This window comes from Rhea pennata, chromosome 2 (genome assembly GCF_028389875.1).
Source record: "Rhea pennata isolate bPtePen1 chromosome 2, bPtePen1.pri, whole genome shotgun sequence".
Lineage (NCBI taxonomy): Eukaryota > Metazoa > Chordata > Aves > Rheiformes > Rheidae > Rhea > Rhea pennata.
In genome coordinates, this window is record NC_084664.1 from 162,226,496 (window position 1) to 162,244,986 (window position 18,491).

Sequence of the window (18,491 nt, forward strand, 5' to 3'; positions counted from 1 at the left end):
GCAGTGACCCTGTTTAAAGCACAGCCCCTAAAACAGTTGTGCTAATAGAGAAGGAGTCAAATTGAGCCCCATGGAGGTGAAAGATTTGTCTGATGCCTGGCCCTTCACTATGTCCCCTTCGTATCCGTCTCACACTCCGCGGTCTCCCTGACACGTACATGTTTATGGCTGCTACGGTGTGGGAGTTTTCTACTATGTAATTTGAAGATATAACCCTAATCTTTCAACCTCATGCACAGCTAAACTCCAGTTCAAATCCCAGACTCCACAGTGGGAGGCACAGAACAAGTCCTGAATTTCTTCCAGTGGTAAATTCATCCCTTCAGTTCCTCAGATCTAGCCAGGATGCTGAGAAAAACCCAGACTTCTCTTCTTCCCTTGCCCAACAAGCAAGCAGCTGAGCAACAAAAGAGGAAGGGAAACCACCCACCCACAAAGTAGTTCTGGAGACTTTCCTGGCTGGCTGACGGCAACAGAAGCGAAGCAGCAGAGAAGGAGCTGCAACAGGAGTGCTCTCCTAAGCAATGTTCAGGGTGAGATCCTGGAGGTTCCCGAGATCCTTTGCCCAACAGGTAAATTTGGGGCCTTGTTTCAGAGAAACCAGGGCTGGAAGCAGCCATGATGTGAAGTTTCTTGTGGCAGGGAGACTTCTTTATCATGTTGTCCCCCCAAATAGGCATGCCACATGGGGCACCCTAATGCAGTGTCTACTCCTACACCATCCTCTCTGCTTGTATCTCCCCTTGTAAATCCATCTTGGGAAGTTACAAATCCTCTTTATCCCCTAACACCCTCCACGGAGGAAGTCATTAGATCCATTTTCCATTTGTATCAATAATTTAATCATTTCTAGTAAGAGAGTAAATAAATAAAACCAGTCAGTACAGTTCCTTGACTGAGGCTAGAGGGGAGAGAAGGAGGTAGGGGGTGGGGGGCATGGGAGGGGTGGGATGGGACAATGGCAGCAAGCTGTATATTCCATGGAAGTTCAAGTACTTTCTGATTTTCTAGAATTCAGGTGATGATAATATCTTGTGCAAATGTAAACTGCCAGGACAGGAATCTATGCATAATGCCTCTCCACAGGCACTGTCACCTCTGTCTTGTTTCCATAGAGACTTGGGACTTGCTTCCAGCAGCAAAAAATCCTGATTGACAACTTTACCTTCTGAAAGGTAAAGCCTCAGCGTCATAGAAACAAGCTCTGAATATTGATTAAAGTCTCTCGTGGTAGGATGCTGAGCTTTTCAGAGACTTATTATTTTATTTGTTTTTTAAATTTATATATATATATATATATTTTTAAGTTCTCATTGCCATGGAAAAGATGCTGGCTTGACTGCTTTGGAGTCTGTGAACCTGTCTTGATTTCAACAACCAGGTAAAACTGCAGGCAAATGGTTAGTTTACAGTCTGATTATTAGAGAAAAGATTGAGTAGGAGGAGAAAACAAAGGCATTTGATTGCTTTTCATGATCTGAATTGGAGTGGAATCTAGACTAAGCAGTGACTTAATGAGTCGTAGGTGGTTTTAGAAGGCTTTTCCATGAAAGCAGAAAGAAGTGGTCTCCTAAAGCAATGACAGGGTGGAAAGGACCAGATAAATTCTTGACTGTTTTTTTTTTTTTTTGTTTGTTTGCTTGCCTTTTTTTTTCCTGAATACAATCCTTTTTCTTTTTTTTTTCTTTTTTTCCTTTTTTCCCTATGAATACTGTGCAGAGTGTGGGATGGACTAGGCCCAGAGAGTGGAGCTACATCTTGGATGGTGAATGGGCCAACTCCCAGGGTTATCACCCCAGTGTGATGCTGGTTTTGAATCTCCAGCTGTGAATACATCCAGGCTCTGAAGAAATAGCTCTGGTTAGGAGGGATGGGTAAAATGGGTGAAAAAATAGCTTTACCAGGCAGATTGTTTCTGTTTGCCTTCTTTGCTTCTAGGCTCTACTTTATACTGCATGTTCTTATCCAGCAGAGGTCCACTTTATTGCCAGAAGTGTTATCAGACAGTGATTTCTGCTAGTAAAAGTGACAAACATCTCAATTTTCTCATGGGTGGCTCCAAGCAACATCAGATGCACTCATGTCCCCATTCTGCACAGACTCTTGGCAGCCTCCTCTTTGGTCAGCCATTTTCACTCATGAAAGGAAGTGCAATGGAGATGTTGAAGGAGTTCATATGACAACTAGTTTGATTTAAAATAGCTACAACCCCCCTTCCCTGAAAATTCCTACAAAAAAAGGGGGGGGTTGCATGGTTCTAATAGATTTTGGGGACATATTCTACAAAAAGATCTGTATTAGCTAGTCAAATACTGTGTCTTGTTTGAAAATCCTGTAGCATACAACTTTTACTTGATCTTCCTTCTTTGGTCTATGTGTGCTTGTTGATCTGAAGTTGGCTCTCCATAGCATTTGTGATGAATACGATGCACTTGATTCCACACATAAAGCAGTGCTTGGGAAGATTTCAGTGCTCTTGGCATAGAGAAGCACACATGGCTTTGAGCACTAGTGAGAAAGAGAAAAAGATGACGGCCTTTCTCTCCACGATGAAGTGATGTCCCCAAGAAAGGGACAACCATGTCAGGGAGTAGAGCTTACTGGTGGTAGATTTTAGCAAAATGTTCAGGAACTAGTTGTGATTTTAATAGCCAGTTCTACCTAAATATTTCCAGCAGAGCCCCACAATGATGCTCATCACTGGACATATCAGAGCAATTATAGAAACCTACTTTCCCCATTCACAAGCTATGCAATAAGAGACCCTAGCAACTTGGTCTTAGCAAGGCATGTATCAGGTACCATGATAAGCTTGTGGGCTTGAAAGCCTATTTTCCCAGCATTTGCTGTGCAGATTTCCAGCACTCCAGTCCCCTTGACACCTCCTTGACAGAGAAAGAACAGGAAACCATCTACATAGAAAGGAGAGTGATGGCTCTCTTTTCTCCCAAAATAAGGTTTAATTGCTTCTATTTTATATCCTGTTAGGACAGCCTAGGGATGTGTGCATACAGTTCATCCTCACTTCTCATCAACTTCAACAACATCAAGGAGCCATCAACTTCTTAATGGGTCCAAATGCCACAGCCTGTTATTGAGATCCACGGATTAAATGCTTTATGTGGACAAACCTAATGAGGATCAAAGTAGACATTAATTCAGATGACGTTAATTTACTTCCAGATGTGCCTCTCTGATCAAGTTAAAGAGAAGTCAGCCACACTGCGTTAACACCATCTTAATTCTGAAGAACATTGAAGCTACAAGGCTTAATATCTTCCAAGTAATTTCCATAATTTCTTCTAAAGTCATGCCTTGACTCAGACTGAATTTGCTTCCTGAAAGTTTTTGTATAGAGAAGGCCTAGGCAGCTTTAGAAATAAGGGACTTTGGAATAGTGTAAATTAGGGCATAGTTTCTACTTGGTTACAAGGATATTCAGGAGCCTTCAATGGCAGTGAGAAAGGAGGCCATAGTGATATCAGAGGAAACTGACAGCTGAACAGTGAAAGCGTAGAGCAGGGACTGAGATACTGGCCTGCAAAACCCTACATTGTCCTCTGCTTTTAACACTGACAAATAATTCAGGTCTGTTCCTCAGTTTTCTATCTATACCATGAGGATGATCTGTGTTAGGTGGGTGCATGCAGTGGAAGTGATATCTCAATAAGAGGCAACTAAGAATCACTGCCAGCACCTGAGCAGACATGGGGTAGAGATGTCCCCAACCAGTTTCTTTTTCTGCCCTGGTGCTGGTCAGGTAATCCACACTATCTATCTCCTCATGTAAACTGAGCATGGGATGATGAATTTCCCAATGCAGGGAAAGTGTTTCATGAGCATGACCTTCAGATGAAAGGGCTGTAAGGAGAAATTCCAACCTCTAGACTGGCTCAGTCCATCTGGGATGTGGAGACAGAGATACAGATTTCCATTCAGGCATTCATGTTTCTGAGGTGATATTTGATCAGTGGACTGGCTGAGGCAAGAATTTATAAAAGGTGATCTCTGGTGACATAAGGACTGTTCGAGATGGAAAGGACCTCACAAGTTAACTAGAATTTCCTCACCTTGTCGTGTAGACAAAGGCGCCCCAAAAGACTTTCATAGTAGTTCACAAACAGCAATGAATGTTGCATGAAAAATGAGAGGCACTGCTATTCGAATAGTATTGCAGGCTTCCCAAAATATGCCCAGATAGTTGAGAGACAAATGTATATCTTCTATAGAACATAACTTTTCAGTGGTCACTTTAGGATACAGTGTCTATTTCCCTAAAATGCCATTTCTCTTCATTGACTATTGTGGGAGTTTTGAGATCTGTTAGAGATGTTCATTTTATAAATATCTTAAGTTAGAAGAGATCAACCTCATTCTTGGGCCCTCTTGGTGCATATGGCCTTGCCACTCCATCAAACTAAAAACCCTTTACAGCTGTGATGTTCTAGCAAACTTCATTATTCCTGCTGACCCATTGATGGGTTTCTTTCAGAGATACAGATAACATTGTGGAAAGCTTGGAAACTAATGCATGGAGTATGAGGCTTGTCTGAACTGTGTGTTTTGGGAAGGGGTGCTGACTGATGAGCTAGTTCTTCTCCTGCATTCTAGATGCCAAAGAGAAGTCCAGCAGGGAGCTGAGAGGACAATTGAGCTATGGGAACCAAGGGTGACCACTGTGAGTTATAGCAAGTCCAGAAGACCACTAGGTATACAAATGGGAGTTGAGGGACTCCAGCATACCTCCTTCTGCCCTGGAGACTTGCTGGTATCTAAAGTCCTCCCAGAATCCTCTTGCACCAGAGAAGTGATAAAGGAACCCCTGTGCTATCTAGAAAGTCTACTTTGGCGTTACCTTCTGCCTGGATATGTTTCTAGGACCATGTACACCGCATAGTATGAGAAAGTCTGCATAGTGCATGGGAGTTTCTAAAGGACATTTTTGGAAAAGGCATGGATAACTGGGAAAACAAGATGGGGAAAATATTTCTGGCAGTGGATTCCCATGAGGGAACCAACTTCCCAGGACATTGTCTTGAACAAATGAACAAATGAAGTGATTAGAAAGGGATCCTGAATTTCTGGGCAGGCTATAACTGAACAGCAGCATAGGTGGCCTAGGAGACTGCACTGATATTACTGCCCAGGGTGAGGTCAGCCTTAAGGTCACAAACTTAATTTTGGCTTGTGCTGGTGACCAAATTGGCAACAATCCTATGTCACGTGTCAGAGGCACTATACTCTTGCTACAAAAAAGGATTTTCCTTTGGCTTTTTCTGTGAGAATGACTCTGCTTCGGGTAAGAAAAGGATTTACACTGTTTCTATGAGGCTCAGAAAATCCTGCCTCATTGAAGTATGCAGCATATTCTCACAAAAAGTATATTTATTGCAGTTATGGAAATAATGGATGGTTTCTTTTTTAGTTTTTTTTCTTTAATATATCAGTAGTCAAATTAGGAGAGGTAGAAATGTGTCAAGATCAAGTTAGAAAAGAAACTCTACTAATACCTTGAGAGAATAAATCAAAGATGAAACACCAAATTTCATTTTACACTAACTCAACAGGTGCTTCTGAGCCCAAAACATTTTGTTCTAATCCATTTTTGAGTTTTATAACCCTTTTAATTTTTCTCTTTTCCTTTATTTCTCCTGTTTTTTTTTTTTTCCAAGTTGGAGTCAGTTTTTAAGTGACATTGTTTTAAAACAAAAAGTCAAAAAGGTTCATTTTGAAAATGTCAAGATGCTATTCCTTTAGAAACACATAATGCTGTCAAGCCATTCTGTACGATGCAGGACTAAATGAAGCCTGATTTTCTGAGGAGTTACAGTTTATGCTTGAGTCCTTTTGTGCCTAATATCGACTGAGCACATTCAGCCCGTCCCTATGGGGGAGCAATGGAAGCACTGCCCTCTATTCAGCAACTCCGTATCTGAAAACACGTAGGCATTTAGTGACTTTGAGAGTCTCTGTTATTCTGTGATGCAAGTTAACAGGCTGAAAGTTATTAAATATGCAGGGGGGAAAGATTGAAAGGCACGTTGGCACAGCATGATCAACTGAACTTTCAGAAATGTAGCCTAAAAAATAAAGAAAATGGTTGCCTCTTAGATAATTATCACTCACGTTTTTTCACCCAGGACTGCTTGTTAAATTCAGCCTAATTTTGCACAAAGCAATACGCCTTTCAATTTTTAATCATTAGATATTGGTTGTAAAAACAGTGTCACCTGCCTGGAGTGCCTTACTTCTAGTATCTGTGGGAATAGGTCTAAGAAAATGTCCAACTGCGTGATCAGAGTGAGTACCCAGAGCCCACCAGAGCATCATATTGACATGGTAAGTGGAGCCATTACAGCCGATTGTGTCAATAATGAAAGTTTCACAGCCTCCCTAATTACACATTTCTTTGCTGGAAAAAGTGGCTCCAGGGGAGCAGTTAGGCTGTGCACAAACACCCACCTGCCTGAACAGTCAATAAATATGATTTACATGACTGACCAATGCCATCACGTTGATTAAAAAGGAGAGAGAGGGAAAAAAGGGAGAACAAATATTTCATATGAGTCCAATATTCTGAGAAAGTCGGTATTAGCACTTTCTTCAAGCTGTCCTGAATAAACACATTTAGGAACTCATCAATATGGTTACAATAAAGAGGGGAAAAAAATCCACAAAGATGAAAGCATTATCAAGCAAGAATGAGTTAACACTGTAAGTGCCTGATCCTGTATTTCTTCTCCATTTGCGGAAGGATATTTCTGAATATTTCTGTGCTTTGGATCATGCCCCAGCAAACACAGGGATGGTTCCCACTTTGATTTTGGAGAGGGTTTTGACTGGTTTGAGTCAGTTAATCCATCCCTTAGCTGTATATGTCCCAAGTGACTCCCTACTGATGGAGTCAGGAGCAGTAAGAAAGCATTTCTTCATTAAATGAAGACGTAGACCCAGCGACTCTCACAGCCTGAGCTGTCAGGAAGAAAGTAAATAAAAAATACTGGATTCAAATCCAGAAGGCTCTGGAACAAAATTGGAAATCTTCCAAGTTTAGCCTGCACTGTCAGGCATTTCCTTCCCCTTTAGTATGTTATCTCCACTCAGTCCATCCTTCTCCAACAAAACCTGACCATCAGTCTTCCTCACCTCCCACTGTGACTTTTGTGTTGCTCTTCCTCCACTGAAGCAACCACTGGTCATGTATTGCTGAAGCTGTAGGAGTGAGTAGTGAGGGAATGGATCATGCTGACAACAGATTTTTCTCTTTTACAATGTTTTCCTTTTTTTTTTTTTTTAATTTTAATTCCCACTGTGTACAGTGGAGTTCTGCCCCCCTCTGCTGGAAGAGCTCAGCACCTCTAGCTGAGCTGCTCTGGATTTTCACTCTGCAAGGTGTGGGGTTGGTCCTTGCTGAAGAGTGAGAGCTTCAGCCATGTCCATGGACCACACAAAGTCTAATCCTGTGCTCTTCTTGCCTCATTTCTCCTACATTCTCCCGGCATGAGGTGGCTCTGGCTGCACACCATTTGGGGGCTAATCCCTCAATGCTTGTTCATCATTGACACTATTGGGTGCACAAACACAGAGATTCAGCCATGAACCCAAATTGTGTCTTCAAGTTTCCTTTTCCACTCCTGAAAAGGGTTTGTGGTTGAACAAGCTGTAAATGGCGCTGAAGACACAAATGTTAGGAAATGTCCTTCAGGCATATTTGTCCATCAAATCATGGGCTGCTTGAGCCAAACAGGGATATCTGAAGGGAACTTTGGCAATGCATGTTTGGTGTCTGCTATTAAAATTGTGAGTCTATCTGGATCTCCAGTAAATTAGCAGTTGCATCTGTTAGCCCTAACACCCTCCTTACTGGGGAAAGACCAAGGATAGAGTAGAAAACGGAGCTTAATCCCCCCTAAGTGCAAAATATTCTCTGAACTGCAAGGAAACAGAGGCAGAACAGAGTTATGTATCCCCATGGAGTGAAAGTCTTTGGAGCCACATCTCTGAGCCCAGTCTATTGAAAAAGCATTCATTTCCATTTCAGAATTTCAGACACTGAGCTGTATCCTCTGCCTTGGTCTCTTCTCACAGCCCCAATGATCCAGAGATATTGTATAATCAACAAACCCAAAGGGTGGAATATACATCCCTGCAGTAGGTGAATTTACCAGGTGGAAAAGCATAACAGCAGCTCCCAGCTCCTCGTGCTGCTGAGCACTGGCTATTCTAAGTCCTAAAGTCCCTTTGGATGTCAGGTAGGGTTGATTCAGGCTAGTGATTTCTCTACCTTGCATTGACTTGATGCAGCTCATCTGTGCAAATTATTTCTGAAGTGTGGGTGGGAATATGATTGCCCTCTGAATGGAACTTCTCTTAGTTGTTCTTTCATGAGAAGGAGCACAACCTTAATCCAAGGACAAGAGCCCTGTATTGTCCACAGACCCACAGGAGACCCTTTCACCTAGCTTCATGAGCCACATCTCACTCACAGTCTAGGAGACTAAGCAACCAGCTTAACTCATTCATACTCTCAGCATCTGAACCCGACCTCTCAACAAGCCCAGTACATTTCGTATTGATGCCACTCATTCACTTTTGCGGAGAAGACCATTTCTTCTGTCTCAGATGTGGCAGTAGGATTTTGTGACTCAAACAAGCCCAAATGGCTAGGAACACGAAATATTTGGAGAGAGACATAATTTTCCCATGAACTAAGGAAGAAAGATGAGAAAGCAAGACACAAAGCAATTTAAGCAGATATTTCAAGGTTTTATTGTATAAATCTACAAAAGGCTTTGCTACAATAGCAAATATAATGTAGCACTATTCTATTGACAGGTTCTAGTGGCTTGATGTGATCTTGTAACTCCAACATGACACATGAGGAATAAACTGTCTGATACAGTCAGATCTAGGGCAAGTGATGTTGGCTTACAAAGACCTTTGGCTTCAGCCTCTGTAACCTGTAGTAATTCAATGCATTTGCCTTTTGTACAAGGTTATTTGAATTGATAATATCTCTAGTAAAAATAAAAACTCTAAAGTAGTTTTGTAAGAGTCAAATGTAAAATTGCCTAAGGAAAAAAAAATCCAGTGGTTGAAATCACAGACACAACACATATATTTTTCATTCACATTTCTCTGCCACAGGAGAGCAAACTACCAGTCCTTCCTGGAGAGTCAGGTAATATAAACTAGGGTGCTACAAATAAGGCTCCAGTTTGTTAGGAGCAATAATTGAAATAAAACCAGTACAGGAGATCCAATTCTGCACACTCCAAAAAGTCAGCTGAAAATGTACAAACCTCAGGTCCAAATGATCAAGAAGCTCAGGCAGGCTAATTAGTTGAAAAACCAGGAAGTCTGCGGAAAAAGTAAATGCCTATTTAGGCAGTCAGGGCCCTTGAAAGGGACTGTAGAAATTAAGTACTTCAAAATCAAACACTTTTGATCTTGGGATGATGCCTATGAAGTCTGCCTTCACATTATTTTCTGGTCCTGGGCATTTTTGCTGAGCATTATTGGAATGCACATTGGATCCCATTGGCTTAGTTCTAATGTAACAAAATACTACAGAGTTTGGTTAGGTGGATTTGATTGCTCAACACGCATACACCCGCACTGACACGCGCGCATGCATACCCGGGGCAGTTGGCTCTGGAAGAAAGAGGTACCAACTGGACCCTTCAACAGAGATGTGAACCAAAACTGTCTTACAAAAAAGGCTTGGTTCAATTCACTTGCACTGTTGGCATGCACCTTTGCACTCCCTGGGTCTGGATGGAAACAGTCATGCCAAGGCCAGCACAAGAACACCAGCCCTTGCAGTAACTCTGGGCCATGCGGATCCAGGAAGCACCTGCTGTCTCACGAGAGTGTCCATTCTGGCAAGACAGCTTGGCCCAGTTGTGCGAGCTCAAGCAGTTCGGACAAGCATCTGGCCTCTGAGATGCTTCTCTGAACCCCCAGAGCTGTTTGAGGTTTGAAAACTGATACCCGCATGAAATGAAGCTACCCTCAACTCAGGAAAAATGAGTTACAGCATTAATGGCATGGAGGGTTCATAGCCTATGTAGGGTCAGCCATCTGGCAAACTGAATCAGGAAAGGTTTTTAATTGACAATATAATGAAAATTTCTTTAGATAAGTCCCACTGGCCCCAAATCACATAGTTTTGGTATCATCTTGGCAGATAGTACAGCTCCAGCATCCTTGCTGTCCTCAAAGCCCAGACTTGGTTCTTTTGTACTGCTTCTTGGTTTCTCTTTTCACTCTCAGCTCTTTTCTTCTGTGCTTGGACTACCTGGACCAGCTCAGCCCCTTGGCAGCCTTTTCTTCATCCTATTAGAGGTGGTTCCCCCTTTCAGTCTGGCTCTCAGCACCTTGAACATGGGATTGCACTGCCTGGGTGGCTCTTTGGTGCACTCCTTGAACGCAAAGCTTTCCACTCTGTCTTCCTGTAGCACTTAGTTCTCAGGAAAACAAGGCTCCTGGACACAGAGAAGGAAGGTCAGCAACAGCAGCAGGAATGTCTGTAAAAGAAAAAAAAAATGCAGCAGCTCAGTTTAGATATTCAAAGTGGAGAACACAGGGATTTTCCCAAGAGCTGAGATTATTATCTGCCCGTTAGATGGTTGGGGCCTGGAGTTCCTGGTAGGAGTTGCTATCTAAGGATTCCACAATGGTCCAGTAGAAAGCAAAGCACAAAGCACCTCCACCCCAGAGTATTAACCACTGAGACTGGTGCTTGATTTCCTACAGCAGGCAGCTGAATTTCCACCTGTTTGGTGGTGCCAGCTGTTTGCCACTGGTGAGGCTGAGGGCTCAAGACCAGTATGGACACTTGTATCTGGGCTACTCAGCATCTCTGGTGCGAGCACAGGGGAGGACTTGTTATTCCTGGGGAGGCTAATGAAGGCCCACAGGCATGAGCTGAGAGGTAATTACCTGTGCCAATCTTTCCTTCAGACAGTGGATCCAGCACCTGGTGGCTGAGGATCCTGACATCAGGTCCATGTTGTTCTGAAGCCTTTTTCTCTTTGGTTTTCCTTCCGAGTCCTGAGCACCATGAAGTGATTTCTTCTCAGAGGAGGATCTGAGTGAGTCACTGTAACCAAAAAGGATAATGCTTGTGATGCAAGGCCAGCTCATCAGCAGCAGTGACTCCCACTCCTCCTCCACTACCTATCCCAGGTCATTAGAGAGAACTGATCCCTTCCATCTACAGATAAAGCTGCTGCCAAACTAGCTCACTCTGAGCAAGAGCCCTTGCTGTTCCCAGCACTGACTCACTTTTAGGGAAGGTCACAGAGCAGATAACGCTTCTCCTTTGGTCTCTGCATGGACCTCTGATGTGTTATCACAGTTGGGGACTCAAACTCAGAGCTTTAGGGCCAGGTCTTTGGTCTGGGCTAATGGAAAAGATTCTCATTCCTTCCTCATATTAATCAGAAAGAATAATAGGCACCAGAGATTCAGCTGCCCCGAGATAACCGCACACTAAAATACAGTGTCTTCTTTGGAAATTTTCCCTATTCACCATCCTTTACTTCTCTTCGATTGATTCTTCCTTCCCCTTTCTCCTAAACGCTAGTCTGTCACTCTCAATGCTTCCTGTCCAGTTTCAGACCAATTTTTATCTCAGTGTAAAGATTTTCCTGGATGGGCAAGGGATAATTTTGGTCATAGGAATATGGGGAGGAGAATACCAGAGAGCTGTCTTACCTTCAGCCTCTTGGAAGGAAGGGATGCCAAAGGCCTTCTGTGCCACCGGTGCCACACGTCACTGCTGTGGTAGTGCCAGGAGCATTAGGGGAACACTCCAGTTGCTGCATCCTTCCTGTTCTCTGGTGGAGACGTTTCCTTTTCAGTCTGGTGGTGAATGCAGATTTTGCTCAAGATGCATCCAGCCTCAAACTTTGAAGAGCCAAACTTCCAACTTCTATTACAGTCGCTTTGCCTCAAAGTTTTATCATCAGCTACTAGTCAGCACAAGGTGACTGCTGAGCATTATCATCTCAATGTGGAAAATGTCACAGAGCCCAACTCCATCTCAAGTCATGGCAAGGGGCTTTTGCAGTAAGTTTTTTGTGAACAAGCACTCTGTCCTCAGATGCTCCAGAACTGGGATGCCAGGCTTTCCAAGATCATTTTGAGTCTGTTTATGCCAGCAGGAACTCTTCTTTGTGTTGCACAGGTTGAGGCTGTGGTGGGACATACAGCTCTTCTCTCAACTTCCCTTTGTTTTTGCATGGCAAAGGTTCCTGCAGTCTCCACATATCATCATGGACACAATTTACTGCTCTGGGGATATTTTACTCTGGATTTAGGATGTGTTTGTTTGTTTTTTTTATTCAAAGCATAAGGATTTATTTCCCTTTCCTCCTCCCACCCTCCCAGAATAACTCTAATGTTTCTTCTCTCTACCTTAACACTCTCCCTTCTCCCAAAGGAAATAGCCTTCTTCTTCAATGAATTAGCTTAGAACTTAATTTGAACCTATTTCCTACTGAATGAACAGTATCACATGTCAGAAAAAGAGCAGAGAAGGGCTGAAATTTGCCTTAGCACTGCAGTGGCCTTGATTGGAGTTTGCAGAAACTAAGACAAGGAGTAAATCAGTAAAAGCCTCTTGGAAGTAAAAACATTAAAGCAGGTAGTTGCCTTGAAACATGTAAAACACTTTAAAAAAATCATATTCTTAAAGTTTTAATATTTTTTAAAGTTTGTGAAGTCCTAGGATTTTTCTTTGTTGTTTTTTTTTTTTTTTTTTTGAAAAGTTTCTTTCATCCTTTGGCGCAAGAATGGGAGATTGCCAAGCAAATAGAAGCCCCACAGTGTCAGAAATGGACAAGGGTCAAAAGAAAGATGTTTCCCGTCAGGGCAGGGACATCTCTTCAAGACATCCCTCTTCAGAAGAGGGAGTAGAGAAGGAGAAGGAGATATCCAGATGTGTCGGAACCCTCAGCCAATAGCTGCACTTGTATGAAGTCCTTGAAAGCCGCCAGCGCCAAGCGGCTGTCTCTGAAGTTGGGAATTGTCTCTGGTTTCTTTTCAGGGGTCTCATAAAATTGTCCGTCCCCCACAGTGGTGCAAGCAGTATCCTCAGCACCACCATACTGCATGGCTCAGGTGGGTGGGCAACCACATCCTAAGGTGCCTCTTCCCCTTTGCCTCCCTCCCCCCGCAAGCAAAGTTAATTCCTTTGCTGTGGGCTGTTGGACTGAGCACACCTCATGTCTCCCCACAGCCAGAATTCGAGGAGAAGCTTCCTAAATATACCCCTTTCTCCCTTTCATATAACACAGACTGCAGCCTCAGTTGGACTAGCTCATATCACAGTAGCTGGTGGGCTAGGGGGCTCGGGTTGTGTCCCGTTGCTGGGCACGGGACTGGCTGTGGTGGAGGGTGGCAAGCTCTCCACAGAGTCCCCAGACTGAATCTCAGGGGTCCTCTGCGGGCTGGGCTCATCGGAGTGGTCCATGTTGCCTTGAACTTCCTTCCCTCTTTGGATCAGCTGTTCTAAAGTCTTGGGCAAGGGGTAACTCAGGAAGCGCTTCAATTTGGGCTGGAGAGTGCCTACCACATACTGGATAATCTCCTCCTCATCTGCATCAACATAGAGGGTCTGGTACAGGTCTCTCTTGCGCCAGAGGAACTGGTCGAGGGGCTCCCCCTCTTTCTGGGGTAAATCCAGCTCCCTTTTGATGGCATCCCTAGTCAGAGTCCCCTCACTGTACTGCAGGAACTCCTTCTTGAACTCAACCCAGTTCTTCACAGAGTCCTGCTTGTATTCCCACCACTTTTTAGCTGGGCCATTCATATGGTTTTGGATCTGAGAGAGCCAATACTCCTCTGTTCCACCCACCTGCTTCAAGTATTCCTCCAAGTGGCTCAAAAACTCCCTGGGATCCTCAAAGATCTGTGTCTCCACTGGGGAGGCTGGAGCATCCTCTGATACAGAGACCCACTGGTAGGAATCATGGCCCTGGGGGATGCTGGGTACCTCCCCAGGAGGAGGGGTCAGTGCATACATCTGGCTCATGTCAAGAGCATAGTCATAAATCTCCCCCTCACTTGGCCTTATCTCTGGGCCGCCTACCCCCACGGACACAGTCTGCTTGCCATGGTCCCCAGGGCAATATTTGCCTCCCATGGACTCCAGACGGTCCGCCCATTTCTCCAGACGGAAAAATACTTCCTTCCAAACATTCATCTCTCTCTTGACCCACCTCTCCAGGTGGGCAATGGTCTCCTGACACCTGGCCAGACAGGCCTTGATGGACTTTTTCCATCTTTGGTTGTCAGTTGGGACATGGTCTTCTAGGTTATTTTCTAACTTCCCCACTGATTTCTGCAAGCCTTTCAGCTCGCGCTCCACCTGCTTGGAGACCTCAGACAGGAGGTGCCGGTGGGTCCTCCTGACATGCTCCAACATCTCTGCCCTGCATTTCCCTATCTGCAGGATCACATTGGGCTTGTTGGCAACTCCACGGTGCCCCTGGAAGGAGTGGATGCCAGCATTGGTAACATTATCCAGCTGCATGGCTCCTACTGTACAAGTGTCAAACACGGAAAGAACTGGATTGTAAGCCCTGCCGCTCAAACCTTCTCTCAAAAACCCCACCACAACACTTCTCAAAAGACACACAGAGACTTCTAAACCCCCCTCAAAGGACTTTTCAACACAAACACAACCAAATCAGATATCACCGCAGAGCAAGATGTTTGGTCCCCGTGGATCCCAGAGAGAACTGTAGGCAGATTTCTCCCAGTGTGCAGCTGGAAACGTCCGTCTCACGTGCTCAGAGTGTCCCAGAAACAGCCCGAATCCTCCAGGAATGAGAAGAGGAGCTGACTAAGACGTCCAGTCCCGAAAGCGTGCCTGCTAGCTGCTCGTCCGGAGCTGAGAATCTCGAACTGCTGAGAGCCTCTGCTCCAGGGAAATACAAATGCACACAGAAGCTGAAAGCTGCTGCTAAAATCCCGACGATTTCTTCTCTAGGAAACTTGGAGAGTCGCAAGTGCTTTCACTAGAGATGCAAAGAGCTGCTTTCATTCCCTGTCTGAACTGCCACTAGTCCAGGCACTTCCATCTACTTATACCCCACACAGCTCAACACGTGGGTGGTGCCCTGCCTCCTCTCGCACTCTCAGCTCAGCGTTCATTGGAGGAAAAGCAAGGCTGGTGTCTGTGGCAACCCAGATCTTGGCAGCCTCCCCTCGCTTCCCACCCCCTCGCGCACGCCCCCAGACTCGACGCGAGAAGCACTTGAAAGGTGCTGGAGACAGTTGGATAGATGGATGAGTAATCGCACCTTCCGCCTTTCAGATTGCAGGAAAAACACTTATTCATTCCACAACTATTTACTCAGCAAGGTCATCATTAGCATGCTTTCCCCTGGCAGGGCTCACAGAGGGGGGAGATGAGGATGAATTCGGTGTGTCACACCGAGACGGCCGCCCACGGGCCCCCGCACGCCCTCACACACACACACACACAGAACCTCTCACTCTTAATGCAAATGCTTGGAAATGGTGGCAATTCGGGGGGGGGGGGGAGGAAAAAAAATAGGAGGGGGGAAAAGAGGGAGGAACACTCTAAAAAGCCACTTTGGTACAACCTAGAGCGCTCCAGACTTTCCAAAGCATTGGTAGATGGGATCATCCCCGCTGCTTAATTATTACACCGGGCCAGCTGCTATCTTGGGAATATTCTGGGGGGATGGGGGGGGGGAGAGAAGGAGGGACTACATCCAGGTTTTTACACCAAATTAAATCCACCCATCAAGAGCCTGTTCCGTACTAAGCTTGAATCAGATGCTTAATCAGTAAGCCAACCCACAAACGCAGATGAAGCTGCATTTGTTCTTAGCTCTTGACAAAGCAGGAAAAGCCAACCATAAAAGGAGACCAGGAGCTTATATAAGCCACAGATAAAGGATTCCCTAATCAGAGAGAGTTCCCTGCCGGAACTTCCCTTGGAGAGATGCTGAGGACGCTGGGGGCTTCTCCTCCCATCTCAGGGACAGTGGCTGGTGGCAGTGGGATGCTGATCCATGAATATTACCTAGCAAGGGGTTTTAAGTCTATGGCCAGCAGGGAGGTGTCTTGCCTCCGCTTGGGGTGATGGGCAGGGTGCCAGGAAGGCTCAGGAGGGGTCTTCATTCCCATGGCTTCTTGCCAAACATTTCCTGCTGTGACACCAATCAACCTGGTAAGAGCCAAGTACAGAGATGAAAGGTAGTTTTTCAGTGAGCACCCGCTGAAGGGAGGTCTCAGCCACCCCGTGCATTTGGTCGAAGCCCCCTTTTAGCGAACTGGCAGTGGTTAAGCTGAATGGTTAAAGGAAGAGCAGGAGGGAGAGGGGTTAGGACTCCTTCCTCTCTTCCCCCCTTCAAGCCCCAATTAATGTGCTCCAGGAGGACACAGGTCTGTTCCCTACCAGGTGACTTGGTAACAGCACATACCCAAACAGTTCTGCCATATGGCTGCGGGGGAAATGGGAGGGCTATCTAGGGCAGCAGGGAGCTTACAGAAGGATCGTGCAGTCTGGATGAAGGTAGGGAGTGCCAGTGAGAAAGGAAAGGGGCAACATTTTGAAGGTGGGAACCCAAGATCCCTAATTCAGCAGACCTTCCCAACACTGCTTTATCACACACAGACATCATGACAGGGATTTAAGTGATGGAGAGTACTATGATCTTTGCTTTGCTTAATTTTCCACTAAATTTCCACTTTTACCCAGCTCTTCTGAGTATGAGATTTTTCTGCATGCATGTTTGTGTTTAGAAGAGGGCAAATGGGGACCATCAAGGGGTTTGGGACACATCTGGAGCCTTTCAGGCTTTAGTTTCTACTCCAGAGAGCCTGTTTGAAACCTGTCTTGTATGTAGCAGCTCCCATGCATGGGAGACACTGTGCAATCTGTATATCTCTGAAGCAATATAAGGTTTTCCTCCAAAATGATTTTCACTTAGGATCCCCAGAAATGGCTCTCATGAGATTACCAACGAATAAAGACAAGTTATAGATTGGATTTAGCTTTTTAGGGTGACATGCTTTCAGCTTGACCTTATGTTATTAAATGCCAGAGCCTGGAACAAATTGGCTGTAAAATCTTTGCTCTTTCCTCTCCTGCTACCTCCCTTTTCTTCTCCCTTAGTTTTCAGAGCTGGGGATTCATCAGAGTCTGAATGGTATAACTTGGCGCTAAGGTCTGGTCATAGGAATATGGGATAATTCAGACTGGAAGACACCTCAGAAGGTCTCTAGCCCAATTATCTGCTCCAAGTAGGGTCAGCTAGGAGTTGAGACCTGTTTTTCCAGGGTTTTACCAAGTGAGATCTTGAAAACCCCAAGGACAGAGGCTGCATAACCTCTCTGGGCAACCTCTTCCGCTGCTTGATTGTCCTCAGAGGGAAAATGTTTTTCTTTATATCCAGACTGAGCCTCACATTTCAGTTTATACTTACTGCCTCTTGTCTCTCCACCATGCACCATTGTGAAGAGTCTGGTCTATATTAACAATAAGTTCACTGTAGGTACTTGGGGGAGCTGCTGTTAACTCCCCTAAAGCCACCTCATCTCCTGGCTGGATAAACCTGGTTTCCTCAGCTCCTGCTCCAGCTGCAACATCTTGGTAACTCTCTGCTGAACTCGCTCCAGCTGATCAATGCCTCATATCAAGGAAGTCCGAAATTGGACATAGGATCAAGAGATAGTTTAAAAAGTGCTGAGTGAAGGGGCATAACCATTCCCCTTGATCTCCTGGCTGGCCTTCTGCTCACATGGCCCAGGATATTTTCCTTGCTGCCAAGGCACATTGCTGGCTCATCTTCAGCTCACCACCCCCCCTCCAGGACCCTAGGTACTTTTTTGCACTCCAGCCAGTCAATCTCAGCTTGCATTTTTGCCAGGTGCTCTTTCTTCCCAGGCACAGGACTTTGCATTTGTCCTCACTGAATTTCATAAGGTTCATAAGGTTTCTTAGCCCTTTCCTCCAGCCTGTCTCCATCCCGAGGTTCATCACATTCTGAATCCTTTTCACCCAGCTCTCCTTCTGATCTGTGTGCTCTTCCATGGAGGTGGGGGGAGGAACAAGGGTTTTCTTTCTGGACTTACTGGGAAATGTTTTGCTGATTAAGACCTAGTGATAATCATTTGCATTGTATTTCTAATTAAAGGGAGCTGCGTGGGTAGAGGAGGAAGAGAGAGGAGAGCCGGAAATGAAGGGAGGAGGAAAAGGCAGAGCACCAAGAGAGACAATTTGAGGCAGATAGATGAGATCCAGGCACAGACAGACATGAAGGGACAGGACAGATAGATTTCTATTGAAGTTAGCTGTGTGGCCTCAGATGCACAATGAATGGTCCAGAGATGGACGGAAGTGTTGGCAGGACACATGCTGCTTTGGGTGACTACAGGAGTTACAAGATGAGGGGGTTGAGAAGAACAGAAATGGAGGTGGGAAATGAATAGAGAGAGAAGAAAAA

General features: G+C 45.0%; 1 protein-coding gene and 1 long non-coding RNA gene across 2 annotated transcripts; both read right to left on the reverse strand.

The window, feature by feature from the left end:
• Positions 1-10,092: 10,092 nt before the first annotated feature.
• LOC134136534 (uncharacterized) lies at positions 10,093-10,999 on the reverse strand. The gene is made up of 2 exons (XR_009957517.1): positions 10,945-10,999; positions 10,093-10,529 (listed from the first exon to the last, which is right to left on the reverse strand). It is a non-coding gene; the product is annotated as an uncharacterized LOC134136534 (long non-coding RNA).
• Positions 11,000-12,926: 1,927 nt separating this feature from the next.
• ARC (activity regulated cytoskeleton associated protein) lies at positions 12,927-14,542 on the reverse strand. The gene has a single exon (XM_062568446.1). It carries the CDS (start codon positions 14,540-14,542, stop codon positions 13,328-13,330), a length of 1,215 nt encoding a protein of 404 aa, XP_062424430.1. The 3' UTR covers positions 12,927-13,327.
• Positions 14,543-18,491: the final 3,949 nt, after the last annotated feature.